Below are 13346 nucleotides of genomic sequence, written 5' to 3' on the forward strand. Positions count from 1 at the left end.
GGGGCTTGGGAGGGCGGAGCCCACGTGAGCGGAAGGGAGACCCCTGCCTTTCCCCCCTCCTCAGGCCTGAACCGCGGCCACATCTGCGCCCCCTGTGCCGGGGCACCCCACCGGCACCTCCTCCGGCCTGGTGCCTTCCGCCTGCATTGCCACCGCGTGCTACCCTGCCCGCCGCTTGGAACCCTTTTCCTGGAGGAGCTGAGGCCTCCGTTCACACCGAGGCCCCAGCCCCTCTCCCGCTCGCCATGAGCAGGCCCAACCTTCAGGAGTGGGTGATGGAGGGGTCCCCGGAGGATGGGGATGAGTCTCCCGACTCCCGGGGCCAAGCCACCGACTGGAGGTTTGCTGTGTGCCGTTTCAGGGATGCCTGGGATGAGGAGGAGCCCGCTCCCCAGGTGCAGGTTAAGGACCCCAGTCCTCCGAGACCCCCCGCAGGGGCAGCTCAGGGTGACGGGCTGCAGGGCGGCCCCCTCTGTGGGGAGCTGCCACCAACCCCAGGACAGATGGCTGTGGATGGGTCAGGGGATGGCCAGAGGGTCGCATTAGGAGGTTCCTCAGGCAAGTCCGAGGAGCCAGCCCCCTCTGAAGTGAAGAGCCTCCTGTGCCTAATGTCCTCCCACCTCAGCCTGGCAGGGGGCAGTAGTGCCAGCCAAGGGGGAGACTTGGCAGGAGACCCAGATTCAGGCAGGGTAATGACCACTGACTTGGACCCTGGGGAGTTGGGCAGCGATTCTGTGAACCTGGGAGGCCCATTATCTGAGACATCATCACAGCTGCTGGAGGCAGGTAAGGGCTGGGCAGAGATGCCTGGTCAGAGGAGGGGATCTTTGGATAGATGGGCCAATGCAGACCCAAGCCATTTCCGTTTCCAAGACCCTAGTGGATCCAGCCTCCCTAAGCCCGCTGACTACCTTCTGGCCCAAGACCTCGCCTGGGAGCTGCTGGCCAGTGGCATGGCTGCCCTGCCAGGTAGCAGGAGGGACTAGAGGTGGTGGAGGTAGGGTGACTTGATTGGGACGATGTTCACTGCCCTCTCCCCACAGGGACTCGGGATGTAGAAGGCCGGGCAGTGCTGCTTCTGTGTGCTCATAGCCACACCTGGCTTCATCCCACGTGCAGCAGCCAGGAGCTCATCCGCCTCCTGCTCTACCTGCGAAGCATCCCCAGGTTGGGGGGAGGAGCGGGTTGGGGGTAGAGCCTGAGCCCAGAGATGGCAGGGCCTGGGAATTAGGTCCTGAATGAAACCTGTTCCTTTAGGCTCGAAGTACAGGCCCTGGGACTGACTGTGCTAGTGGATGCCCGAATTTGTCCCCCGAGCTCTTCCCTCTTCTGGGGGCTCAGCCAACTGCAAGTGAGTACTGGACTGTGGCTCCCCACCCCTAACCATTTCATTTGTGTAAGGTTGGGGCAGGGATGAGCTCAGATTTCTTTCAGGAGGCAGTCCCAGGGTCGGTGCACCAGGTGCTGCTGGTGGGAAAAATGCCAAAGGAGGTGCCTTCAGGGCTGCAGGTACTGAGCCATGTTGGCCAGGGGTGGAGGTGGGATGCTTCCCCCCCAGGCCTGGGTCAGAACACCATTTTTGCCTGCAGGTAGAGCAGTTGTCCTCTCTTCAGAGCTTGCTGACCCACATCTCCACTTCATGGTTACCCGCTTCACTGGGAGGAGGCCTGCCTTACTGCCATCAGGCCTGGCTGCACTTCCGGATGGTCAGTGCACTGGGTGGGGCATAGAGTGGGTATGCAGGCAACCTGGCCAGCAGAGGGGGAGACTTGGCAGGGGATCCAGATCCAGGCAGGGCAGTGACAACTGACTTGAACCCTGGGGAGTTGGACAGCGATTCTGGGTCGGGTGGAACATCCCAGAGCTGGCGGCAGCATCCTGGAACCCAGATGGGACCAGCACTGTGCACCCCTCTGTCATGCCTGCCCCTACTCACAGCGCCTAGAAGCCCTACTGCAGAGCTGCCAAGTGGTTTGTACCCTGCTCCAGGGGGCCATTGAGACTGTGAAGGCTATGCCCCAGCCCATGGAGACTGGGGTGAGTGTCTCCTCCTGACTCCTCCCCAGTGCTTCCTGTCTCCCTCTTTTTCTCCCATGCTCACTTCTACTACCTGTTGCCTTTAATCACAGGAAGTTGATCAGCTGCTACAGCAGGCACAGGTCCTGATGCAGCACGTGCTAGACTCACCACAGCTAGCATGGCTACAATGCCAGGGGAGCTTGGAGCTGGCCTGGCTGAAGCAGGAGGTCCCAGAGGTGACCCAGAGCCCAGACTACAGGTAGGTACAAGCCCAGCTCCCAGATCTTGCACCAGCACACCATATCCCATGCCAATGCCTCAGCTGGCTCAGAACCAGCCAGGATTGTGGTCTCAGGACAGGGTGGAATGGAGCAAGGCAACTGGCAGGGGCCCTAAGATGGTGTACCTTGCACTAGGCCAGCGGTGGACAAGGTTGATGAGCTTTATGGCTGCGTGGATGGGCTGCTGCACCAACTGACCCTGCATAGTAACCGTCGAATACAGGCACTGGAGTTGATCCAGACATTGAAGGCCCAGGAGGGCAGGCTGCACCAGGTGGGAACTATCCGCCCAGGTGGGCCCACCCCTGATCTCAAGCATGACCTCCCAGCCCATAGCACGTGTCCTTGCCCTGTTTGTGTCCCTCCAGATTGAAGTGTGGCTACAGCAGGTGGGCTGGCCAGCACTGGAGGAGCCAGGGGAGCCCTCAATGGACACCCTACTCCAGGCCCAAGGCCCTTTTCGGGAGCTGGACCGGGTTGCCCAGGTGAGTTTGGCCACTTGTTTATTCTGTAGGTCCTGGGGCATTTTGCCAGGGATTGGTAATGCAGGGTGGGTGAAAGCAAATCTATACTCTCTTGGGATTTGTAGTACAGCAGAGAAGTTGTAATTAAAGGTTCAAAGTCATAAATGTGTGTTTGCAAACTGAAGCAAAAAGCTCTGGGGAGAAGCAATGCAGGTGGTTCTACCTCAGTGTATAAGAAAGACATGACCATCTCTCTCCCAATTTTTTGGGGGGGAGGTAACCAAAATTTTTGGTGGCCTTGTTTTAACAAGGCAAGAGAGGGTGGGGGAGAGAGAGAGAGAAGGGAAGGGAAGGGAAGGGGAGGGGAGGGGAGGGGAAGGAGGAAGGGAGGAAGGGAGGAAGGAAGGAGGGAAGGAGGGAAGGAAGGAAGGAAAGGGAAAGAAGGGAGGAAGAAAGAGAGGGAGGGAAAAGAGAAGACACATGTGGCTCAGGAGGTTTCTGCTATCATCCTTTCTTTAATTAACCATGGCCAGGAAGGAAGGAAGGAAGGAAGGAAGGAAGGAAGGAAGGAAGGAAGGAAGACATGACCAGAGGGGTATTGGGCAAACTTTCTGAGACATTCCAGGCTGAGGGAACAAACAGCATGTGCAAAGGTCCTGTGGCAGGAGGGAGCATGACTTGCCTGAGGAACTGTAAGGACAGTGAGGTTGAATTGCAGAGCAGAAGAGGAAGGGAGAGGTGGGTGGGATGAGGTAAAACAAGGCTGGAAAAGTGCTCAGTGGCCAGATCACTGGGCCCTGTAAAGGTGCACAATTTAGGCAGAAAGTCACATATTCAGATCGTGTTCTAGAAAGATTACCCTAGTTTCTGGGTAGACAACGATTTGGAGATTTGGAGGATGGATGTGGAGAGTCCATTGAAGAGGCAGTTGCAGTGATTCAGGTGGGAGATGGTTACTCTGGCCAGGATGATAGCAGAGGGCATGGATTAGATGGGATTTGATGGTGGACACATATGAGAGGGTAAGAGGGAGAGGGAGATTGTAAGAATGAATGGGTTCTGTTTCCTGAGAGAGATACCAGGAGACAAGGACTTTTGGGGGGAAGGGCATTTGTGAATCCAGTCTTGGGTGTGCTTTGGAGATGGCCATGGAGGAATGAGAGGAAGACCCATAGGATTGGGCCTGATGCTTAGAGGAGAGATCTGGCTGCAGAGGGTCACTTGGTGGATACGGGTGACATTTGAAGTGTGGTTACACAAGATTGCCTGGGGAGGGACAGTGGACTGTCTTCAGGAGCCTCAGTGTTCAGTGGCCCAGGTAAGGGTCTGGGAGCAGGAGGAGGAACCACCAGAGACAGATGAGGAAAATCAGGAGAGTAGGAAGGGGTCAGGAGCCAGGAGAGAGGGTTGAATGTTGCTGAGCTTTGGAGTCGGACGAGTCCTGAGATATGCTGGGCGTGCGATTGGAGGGGGCTGATGAGGTGAAGACACGGTGATTGTGAGGATAGGTTTGGCTGTGGGGCTAAGAGGAAAAAGGAAATGTGTGGGGAGTGGAGAGAGGGTCTTTGACAGGAGAGACTTGATGATGATGTGTAATGTCAGTGGAGGAGACCTGGGCTTGGGGGCTAGACCACCAGACCTCGGCCGCTGAGCCCAGTCTGTGTCTCCAGGAGCAGGTCAGGCAAGGGGAGAAGTTTCTGCAGCCGCTGACTGGCTGGGAAGCAGCTGAACTGGGTCCCGTTGGGGCCCGCTTTCTGGGCCTGCAAGCCCAGCTGACTGAATTCTCTAGAGCTTTGGCCCAGCGGCGGCAGTGGCTGGCAGATGCTGAGAGGCTGTCGTGCTTCTTCAAGCAGGTGTGTGAGGGTTCTGCCCCTGGCTCCGGGTGGTCAGTAGGGCCCGAGGGGTGGCTGCCCAGCTCCTCCACAGCCTGAGCTCTTCCTGGTCTTCAGTCTGACCCCTAAATCCAACCACTGGGGATGTGGCCTGGGGCCAGCACCCTGTGGGGATGGGAAACGGGGAGAAGGCTCAGCAGTCTTGGTGCGTTCCTCCCTCAGTGCCTGTGTGGCCTTGGTGTTGCAGGCCTCGACATGGGCTGAGGAGGGGCAGCGGGTGTTGGCAGAGTTGGAGCAGGAGCGCCCAGGGGTTGTGCTGCAACGGCTGCAGCTGCACTGGACGAAACACCCTGAATTGCCTCCTGCCCACTTCCGAAAGATGTGGGCTCTGGCCACGGGCCTGGGCTCTGAAGGTATCCGCCAGCAGTGCCGCTGGGCCTGGGCACAGTGCCAGGACACCTGGCTGGCCCTGGACCAGAAGCTAGAGGCTGCACTGAAGCCACTACCGACGGGCAGCACAGCTAGCCCGTGTGTCAGCCAGGTCCCAGCTGTGCCTGCCACCCCTCCGCTGAGGAAGGCATACAGCCTTGATCGGAATCTGGGGCAGAGTCTCAGAGAGTCTGTCTACCACTGCCACCAAGCGGCCAGTGTGGCTGCCTGTCACAGACCAGAGGCTGGTGCCCAGCCAGGGTTATCCCCCACCATGCTTCTGCCAGGCAGCTCTGATCCCAGGAGTCCCAGCAGGTACAGGCATTGGGCAGGGCAGGGAGGGCAGTGGCAGGGCAGATGGCAGGGTCTTGACTTCTCCTACCTTGGTAGGCTCCAGTTGGTGTTGGCAGAGATGGTGGCTACGGAGCGGGAGTATGTCCGTGCCCTTGACTATACCATAGAGAACTACTTCCCTGAGCTGGATCGCCCCGATGTGCCCCAGGGCCTCCGTGGCCAGCGTGCCCACCTCTTCAGCAATCTGGAAAAGCTGCGTGACTTCCACTGCCACTTCTTCCTGCATGAGCTGGAGGCCTGCACGCAGCACCCACCCCGGGTGGCCTATGCCTTCCTGCGCCACGTAAGCCCCCTAAGTCACACTGCCCCCTACTTATCCTGCCACACTCAATAAAAGCTGTTGGGCACATGCTTGGTGCCAGGCCTTGTGCTGGCTATATCTGTGAACGAGACTAACAGGGCGCTGCCCCTCAGGATGCTGATAGTTAGGTAGAGGAGACATAAAAGTGAAAAAGGTAATTCCAGGTTATAGTTGGGGCTTGGAGGAAAATAATCAGGAGAGAAGATTGAGTTACCAGTGGGGCAGGGTTTAGAGCAGTGAGGCCTGTGAGGAGCTGATGTTTGAGCTCAGGCCAGAGGGCGGGGCTGGAGTCATGGTGTCCCATCAGAGGAAAGAGCAAGTGCAAAGCCTGTGGCAGGAAAGAGGCCCAGTGGTCCAGGAAGAGACGGGTCAAGGTGGCTGAGTGTAGTGAGCAGAGAAGTCCAAGGTGAGGTAAGACCAGAGTGTTCTCAGAGCTGTGGGAGGAGCCGAGCTGGGTACAGGACTCCTTCGCTGTGGGCAGTCCCCCTCTGCATAGGGCCTGCTCTTGCCAGATCACCCCTTGTTCAAAGCAAGGGCAGCTTTTGGGAGCTGGCCCCCTTGCACCTGGGGCTGAGTTACGTGTCCTCACAGAGGGTGCAGTTTGGGATGTATGCGCTGTACAGCAAAAATAAACCTCGCTCCGATGCCCTGATGGCTAGCTATGGCCACTCCTTCTTCAAGGTAGGCGAGCCTGAGTGCAGGGGGCGGGGGATGGCGGGAGTACCCTGAGGCTGCCTGATGCTCTCCACCCACCTGGCAGGACAAGCAGCAAGCCCTGGGGGACCACCTGGACTTGGCCTCCTACCTGCTGAAGCCCATCCAGCGCATGAGCAAGTACGCACTGCTGCTCCAGGAGCTGGCGCGGGCCTGCGGGGGTCCCAGGCAGGAGCTGAGTGCTCTGCAGGCTGCCCAGAGCCTGGTGCGCTTCCAGCTGCGACATGGCAATGACCTGCTTGCCATGGACGCCATCCAGGGCTGTGACGTGAGTCATGCCAGGCCGTGGTGGGCAGGTGCAGTGGGTGTCAAGGGAGGGGGCCAAAGAAGCTGGGCACCCACTGGGCCCCAACTTGGCAGGTCAACCTCAAGGAACAGGGGCAGCTGGTGCGACAAGATGAGTTCACAGTGCGTGCTGGGCGCCACAAGTCCCTGCGCCGAGTTTTCCTCTTTGAGGAGCTGCTGCTCTTCAGCAAGCCGCGCCGAGGACCCACAGGCATCGACATGTTTGCCTACAAGCGCTCCTTCAAGGTAGGCCCACCGCCCCACCCTGGGCCCCTGCTTCCCCATGCCTCACCACATCCCTCTCCGCCACACAGATGGCAGACCTTGGTCTCACCGAGTGCTGTGGGGATAGCAACCTGCGCTTTGAGATCTGGTTCCGCCGTCGCAAGGCCAGGGACACTTTTGTGCTGCAAGCTGCCAGCTTGGCCACCAAGCAGGCTTGGACGGCTGACATCTCCCGCCTGCTCTGGAAGCAGGCCGTCCACAACAAGGGTAGGTCCCTGCCCCTACTTCACCCCCCGCCCCCCCAAGCTTCTGTTGTCCCACAGGGGCCAGAGAGGGCCTAGGGACCTGGAAGTGCTTGGGAAGTGGGGAGGAGGCCCAGCAGCAGCCAGCATAGGGGAAAGAACCCCAAAGTCAGCAGTCCTGCTGTCACTGTCTCTGACTGTGGACACAAGCTTTTTTTTTTTTTAATATTTTTAAATTGATTTCAGAGAGGATGGGAGGAGAGAGAAACATCAATGATGAGAATCATTGATCGGCTGCCTCCTGCATGCCCCACACTGGGGATTGAGCCCACAATCGGGCATGTGCCCTGACTGGGAATTGAACCATGACCTCCTGGTTCATAGATCAACACTCAACCACTGAGCCATGCTGGCCAGGCCATGGACACAGTCTTAATCTCTCTGAGTATCAGAGGCCTCGTCTCTAAAAGGGGAATTATACCTGCCCACAGGATTGTTGGGAGGAGCGAGTCTGGCACCTCCAAGGCTCAGTGCATGAGATGGTTTATCTGCTGGGAATGGGTGTCAAGGAAACACTTATTTAAGGGGGAGGAATAGTAGAGGCCGAGGGGCAGGCTAATGTCACAAAGGGCTCCAGCTATGCCCTCTCTCCACCCAGAGATGCGCATGGCTGAGATGGTGTCCATGGGTGTGGGGAACAAAGCCTTCCGGGACATCGCCCCCAACGAGGAAGCTATCAGCGACCGCACCATCAACTACGTTTTAAAGTGCCGAGGTAGCCTTGTGGGTGGGGTAAGGAAAGCTGCGCGGGAGGCAACGAGGACCTCTGTCAGCCCCACTCTTCGCTCCCCTCAGGACCTTGGTCCAGGTGGGCTCTCACCTGTCCTAACCTGACCCTCTCTCTTATGCAGAAGTTCGTTCTCGGGCCTCCATTGCTGTGGCCCCGTTTGACTGTGAGAGCCCCTACCTGGGGGCCTCGAGCTCCCTTCCTGCAGACCCTGCCTCTGGCTCAGTACTAGGGTCCCTCAACCTGCACCTGTACAGAGACCCGACTCTCCAGGGCCTCCGCTGGCCCCTGTATTCCACCAGCTTCCCAGAGGAAACAGCGCTGGAGGCTGAAGAGGAGCTGGGCAGCCAGCCATCCTTGAGTAGGTCTGGGCTTAGCCAGAGGCAGGAGGGCATGACTTGGGCTCTGGGCCACCCCTGCTGACAGCTCACCCACTCTCCTGCCCTAGCTCCTGAGGACTCAGAAGTCTCATCCCAGTGCCCATCAGCCAGTGGCTCCAGTGGCTCTGACAGCAGCTGTGTGTCAGGGCAGGCTCTGGGCAGGGGCCTCGAGGACTTGTCCTATGTGAGTGCCATTTTCCCTCATACGCACCAGCCCCTCCCCAACCCAGTCTGGGCCTATGGCTGCCTTTCCTTTAGGTGGGAGTCGGGGTGGGTGGACCCTGAGCTGGGAAAATAGGCACTTATGCCTAGGTTGGCACCACAGGTCTGAGCCTAGGCTCGAATGTGAGCAGTGGATCCAGCAGCCTATAACTCCAAACAACCTCACCTCTGTCTGGATCTACTGTGACCAGGGCATAGCTGGCACCTGGGCCACTTCCAGCCCACACGCACTGCCCTGTTGACTACCCTTTCTGACATCTGTACCCACTGGACTCCAGGGGACTCTGCTGCAGAGCCTGAATGAGCACCCTGATCCTGGGCTCCTGGCTCCATGTCCCCTTCTGTCTCTCCAGTTCCCACCCAGTTGTGGGTTAGGATTAGGCTAGAGCCCTCCCTGCCCTGCCCATTAATTTAATGCTCTAGGCTGGTGGGCACCAAGTAGCCACAGCAGCTGTGTGTCAGGGCAGGCTCTGGGCAGGCGCCTCGAGGACTTGTCCTATGTGAGTGCCATTTTGCCTCATACGCACCAGCCCTCGGGAGGAGCACGGGCAAGTCCCAGCAGCTGCTTCCCAATCTTGGTCTCAAAGCCAAGCTCCTCAAACTAAGGGACAATCCTATTGGGCCCTTACTGTTGCCTGCCCTGGCTCCCCAGGCCCAGCCCCTTCTTACCTGGGTCAGTTTGGTTCTATTGACTCTGCCTTTTGAATAGCTTTCAATTAGATTTGTTGTCTAAACTTATTTCACTGGTTGTTAGGTTTTTGGCATCTCAGAGAGAGATCCTAGGACTTTGACTTGTTATTTACTCTTTTATTTGTTTATAATAAAAAATAGACTGATACATGAATTCTGGGACATCCTTGGTTCAAAAGAGTCTTGGAAGCCTGGGACATGTGGGGGTAGTGTCTCTGGGTACCCTAGCCCTCTTGTAAGTACTTGCCCAAGATAGAGTAAGAGACAGACCTAGACAGGCCCCTCTGGACGAGCAGGTTCACGCAGCAGCCATATTTCCTGGCGAAAGGCAGTGTGAGCTGGAAAGAAAGGTCATTCTTATCCCTGATTTCCTGTCCAGTTGTCTGCTCTAGCTCTGTGTGGGCAGGTCTTCCTGGCTGGGCAGGGGCAGGAGCAGGGACAGGGTAAGGCCAGTAGTTGGGAAACTTTAATGCTCTTGGACTCAGTTCTGCCTAAGGACATCTTACAGGGCTGTGGCTAAGAGTGGCTACCAGGGAACTGACTAGAGGGTCAAAAAATGCCGCTATTTTCCCACTTTCTAGCTGTAGATGCTGATTTCACCTTTCTAATGACACCAGAGGCCTAATGATTTGGCACTAGTGTGTTTGTGGTAAAGGTGTTACAATAATGTACTTGATTACAGAAGTACCAGATTAAAGAGAAATTAGCTAAATCTTTTTCACCTACAATGTTAAATATAAATATAGCCTAAAATCATTTTAAGGAAGAAAAAACAAACCCTGGGTCATTTCTTCGCCCTTACTGAACATTTTCTTTTTCCATATAAAAATGCTTTAAAGCTGCTTAGCTATAAAAGGAATGTACAAAAGTGGTGACGTTATGGTTAAGTAGGTGAAGTTGGTATCACATGTTGAAAAAGTCTGACTCCCAGTAGTTTCTCTGATTTCAGTATCCCCAAATCTTGGGCTTGTATGATGGGCTTCCCTGAGAGTGGCCATTGTTAGTGATGAAGGCAAAATTAGTATCATTGGAGGAAAACTACAAAACCAAGTAGCCTGAATACTGCTTTTTGACCACTCTGGACTGGTTAATTTCAGCTCTCCTTCCTCCCCACCCCCAACTGGACCCAGGGATCTGAGGTCTAGCTGTCCACCTTGCCTTCTGGGAAGCAAGACACAGTGCCCATCTGAGGCATCCTGCATCCCAGTGGGGTGCAGGTGGCTCTCACCTCCACCCAGCTGTGCAGGCGTTCCTGGGTATGCCGGTCATTCTTGAAGCCGGTGATGGCCAGCAAATCCACCACAAACTGCTTGGGGCTGATGTGCAGGGTCTGCCAGGAGAGCCCACAGTCAGGCCGGGCCGGGGTAGCTGTCTGACATATTTGCTCTCAGCCCCTCAGAGTGGGATGCACAGCAGGGACTCCCTTGGGCCTGCAGTAGCTGCAGGGACCAGGGGGCACTGTCACCCCACACTGCCTTGGCCAAGGCTTGGTCCAAATGACCTTGCCCTGTCTTCCTGTCCCCGTTTCTCTTGCCACCCTTCTGTCCCTGACCTACTCCCCACTTATTGTGGGGTAAGAGGACAGGAGGAGAAGGAACCTGTCGTGTACATACCCACAGTCGGTTGGCCAGGGAGACCACCTTGGCTGTGATGGCTTTGGGGTCCTTTTGTCTGATGGAATCCAGGATGATGTCAGTCAGGAAGCGGTGACATTTCTGTGCATAAAACATCTCTTCCCAGGACAGAGAGAAACTCAGGAAGGTCACCTCTATAGAGGAGAGAGTGGATGTGGCCACTTCTGCCCACATCTAGGGCCTTAGAGGCAGCCTGTGGTAAGGGCTGCTGAGGGATACTCCCCCTGGAGGGCCCTCGGCGGGGCTCAGCCTCAGGCATCCTCACCTCGGGGCAGGGGGCTGGCTGAGGGCAGTGTGTGCCTCAGGATGTCCATCTGTGTGGTGTAGACGATGCTGTCCTCAAAGAACATGCAGGAGCCATCATTGCCCACCACAGGGGGGTGGCTCACCTTGAGGATGACCCCTGCGCTGTCTAGGTCACTGGCCTCAGGCAGAGGCTGCTCAGGGTCAGGGCTTTCTGTAAAAATGTGGGGGGAGGGTTCTTAAGCCACCTCAGAGCTCAAGCAGGGAGGGACCTCTGGAGTACAGTCAGTCACCCCAGCCTTCCGCAGCTGCTGCCTCCAGCTTCTCGGAAGTGGCACCCTGGGATGGCAGGGGGCTGTCCTGGCTCTCCTCTCTCCATTGCCCTGGAATCATGCAAGCCAAATCCTAAATGGCAGGACTCTAAGGAACTCTGCAAATTTCGCTGCTGAACTAAGACTGGTATCAGATAAGGCCGATAATAACACAGCTGGGGACTGGGAACCTTGGTAAAGTTGTAAAACGAGAGGAGCTTTTGGGGCGAGTCTTTGATGTCTGTCCACTCTGAAAAGTATGCTTGACGGAGCAGAGAAAGCTGTCCATCATGGCCATTCTTGGCACATGTGCTCTGCACCTCTCCCCCAGACACAGCACACCTCGCTCTCCAGCGCGGTGCCCTGTCCTCCCACCTCAGTAACCATCCACTTCCTTGCAGTCACCCACACCAGAAACCTGACCCCTCTGACCCAATCCTTATCCCCTTCTGCCCCCGTCCTGTCCAGCCTGTTTCATCTAGAATGACCTCCCCACTCTAACACTCCCCTTCCTGCTGCTGCCTTTCCTCTGCCTCTGGAGCCAGCTTTCTGAATGTACACCTGACTGCTCCCCTGTTTGTTTGTTTTTAAATATATTTTTATTGATTTCAGAGAAGGGAAAGGGCAAGAGAGATAGAAACATTAATGATGAGAGAATCATTGATCGACTACCTCCTGCTCTCTCCCTACTGGGGATTGAGCCTGCAACCCGGGCATGTGCCCTGAGCAGGAATTGAACCATGACCTCCTGGTTCATAGGTTGACACTCAACCACTGAGCCACACTTGCCAGCTATTTTTAATTTATTTTACTCTCTTGTTTAAAATGCTGCAATGGCTGCCCACTCCCCTTAGGATCAGAGCAGAGTGCCAGGTCCTGAACTTGGGCCACAAGACCTGTTCTGATTACTTTGTCTTCAGTCTTATCTCCCTCTAGGTGAAGCCTGGCCTCCAGCTAGACTGATGACCTGCTTCCATAAGCACCAAGGCTTCTCTTCCTTCCTCTGTGACTCTCCAGGCCCCAGCCTCCTCTGTGCTCCCTTACTTCATAGGCGCCCCCTTCCCATACCCTTTATGTGGTTTCTCAGCCCCTCAAGCCATGCCATTGTGTTGGTCACATATCTGTATCCGCTGCTTGGCACAGAGTGGACTCACCTCTCTCCTTTGACTTTGGCTTGCCCCAGTCCTTCAGGGTGACAGCTCTTTTTGTGGGGAAGTATGGTTTAAACGTTGGCTCTGGCCCTTTGTCTTTGGCTCCAGCTCCAGCCCCTGCCTGCAGACCTGGGTCCTTCTCTGGGGCTGTGGCATGACCTTTCCAGGAAGCTGAGGTACTGGGCTGGGAAGCAGCCTCACTCCCGGAGGGGAGCTGCAGGGTGGCCTCCTCCAAGGCGCTGCTCCGAGGAGCCGGCAGAGGCTGGAATTCCCATTGTTTGCAATTGACCATGTCCCATTCCCTCACCAAGGAGATGAGTTTTTGCATGGGTGTGACAGGAGGGTCTTTGGTTTCACATTTCTGTGTGAGGTTGACTGTGGTGGACTTCTTTTTGGGGGGACTTTCAGGGCAGGCCCCCCAGTGTCTGGGGTTGGCACATAGGCTGGAACAGTGGGAGTATGTGCTGGGATTGCCTGCCCGCTTGGCACCTCGGCACAAGGACATCTGGATGGCGCGGGAGTACTGCTCAGTCTCCTCCATTTGGCTGGACCTGGCGAGGGTCCCCTTGACCTTGTTCCAGGGAGTCCTGTCACTGCAGTCCTGGAAGTCCCCAGGCATGCAGGCTATGGTCTGGGGAGGGAGGGCATAACAGCTCTGGGCATGTGCTTCTACATTGGAGCCTCCCCAGGTCTAATAAGCTGGGCCTCCGAGACTTTACTTGCTCACCCAGAATAATCCCATTCCCGCACCCCCCCCCCCCCCCCCCCGGCCCCCCCACGGG

General features: G+C 56.5%; 2 protein-coding genes across 6 annotated transcripts in view; one reads left to right on the forward strand and one right to left on the reverse strand.

The window, feature by feature from the left end:
- Positions 1–9293, forward strand: part of PLEKHG4 (pleckstrin homology domain containing, family G (with RhoGef domain) member 4) — a 10471-nt gene extending 1178 nt beyond the window's left edge. Inside the window, exons 2-22 of one of the 5 annotated variants that reach the window (XM_014547869.1) lie at positions 65–786; positions 874–969; positions 1044–1167; positions 1258–1351; positions 1435–1509; positions 1590–1706; positions 1939–2037; positions 2130–2278; positions 2436–2574; positions 2669–2785; positions 4435–4617; positions 4844–5340; positions 5416–5662; positions 6272–6361; positions 6441–6662; positions 6755–6925; positions 6994–7171; positions 7805–7921; positions 8058–8294; positions 8382–8497; positions 8639–9292. In XM_014547869.1, coding sequence (XP_014403355.1) covers positions 246–786; positions 874–969; positions 1044–1167; positions 1258–1351; positions 1435–1509; positions 1590–1706; positions 1939–2037; positions 2130–2278; positions 2436–2574; positions 2669–2785; positions 4435–4617; positions 4844–5340; positions 5416–5662; positions 6272–6361; positions 6441–6662; positions 6755–6925; positions 6994–7171; positions 7805–7921; positions 8058–8294; positions 8382–8497; positions 8639–8644 — 3615 coding nt within the window. In that variant the 5' untranslated portion in view covers positions 65–245 and the 3' untranslated portion in view covers positions 8645–9292. Of the gene's footprint in view, positions 1–64; positions 970–1043; positions 1168–1257; positions 1352–1434; positions 1510–1589; positions 1707–1938; positions 2038–2129; positions 2279–2435; positions 2575–2668; positions 2786–4434; positions 4618–4843; positions 5341–5415; positions 5663–6271; positions 6362–6440; positions 6663–6754; positions 6926–6993; positions 7172–7804; positions 7922–8057; positions 8295–8381; positions 8498–8638 lie in introns of all 5 variants that reach the window. The other 4 variants (XM_014547870.1, XM_014547868.1, XM_014547866.1 and 1 more) reach the window with 4 other exon arrangements.
- A 137-nt stretch (positions 9294–9430) lies between these two features.
- LOC102247394 (BTB/POZ domain-containing protein KCTD19-like) lies at positions 9431–13188 on the reverse strand. Its single transcript, XM_005876459.2, has 5 exons — positions 12568–13188; positions 11125–11316; positions 10839–10993; positions 10454–10555; positions 9431–9563 (listed from the first exon to the last, which is right to left on the reverse strand). Exons 1-5 carry the CDS (start codon positions 13181–13183, stop codon positions 9450–9452), a joined length of 1179 nt encoding a protein of 392 aa, XP_005876521.1. The 5' UTR covers positions 13184–13188; the 3' UTR covers positions 9431–9449.
- Positions 13189–13346: the final 158 nt, after the last annotated feature.

The sequence above is a fragment of the Myotis brandtii genome, unplaced genomic scaffold, assembly GCF_000412655.1.
Source record: "Myotis brandtii unplaced genomic scaffold, ASM41265v1 scaffold486, whole genome shotgun sequence".
Lineage (NCBI taxonomy): Eukaryota > Metazoa > Chordata > Mammalia > Chiroptera > Vespertilionidae > Myotis > Myotis brandtii.

Coding starts and splice junctions, on each gene's coding strand:
- LOC102247394 (XM_005876459.2), bottom strand. CDS start 13,183: ATGCCTGGGGACTTCCAGGACTGCAGTGACAGGACTCCCTGGAACAAG. Junction 10,556..10,838: donor CCCTGGCCAACCGACTGTGG/GTATGTACACGA, acceptor CTCTCCTGGCAG/ACCCTGCACATCAGCCCCAA. Junction 9,564..10,453: donor GCCTGCACAGCTGGGTGGAG/GTGAGAGCCACC, acceptor CTTTCTTTCCAG/CTCACACTGCCTTTCGCCAG.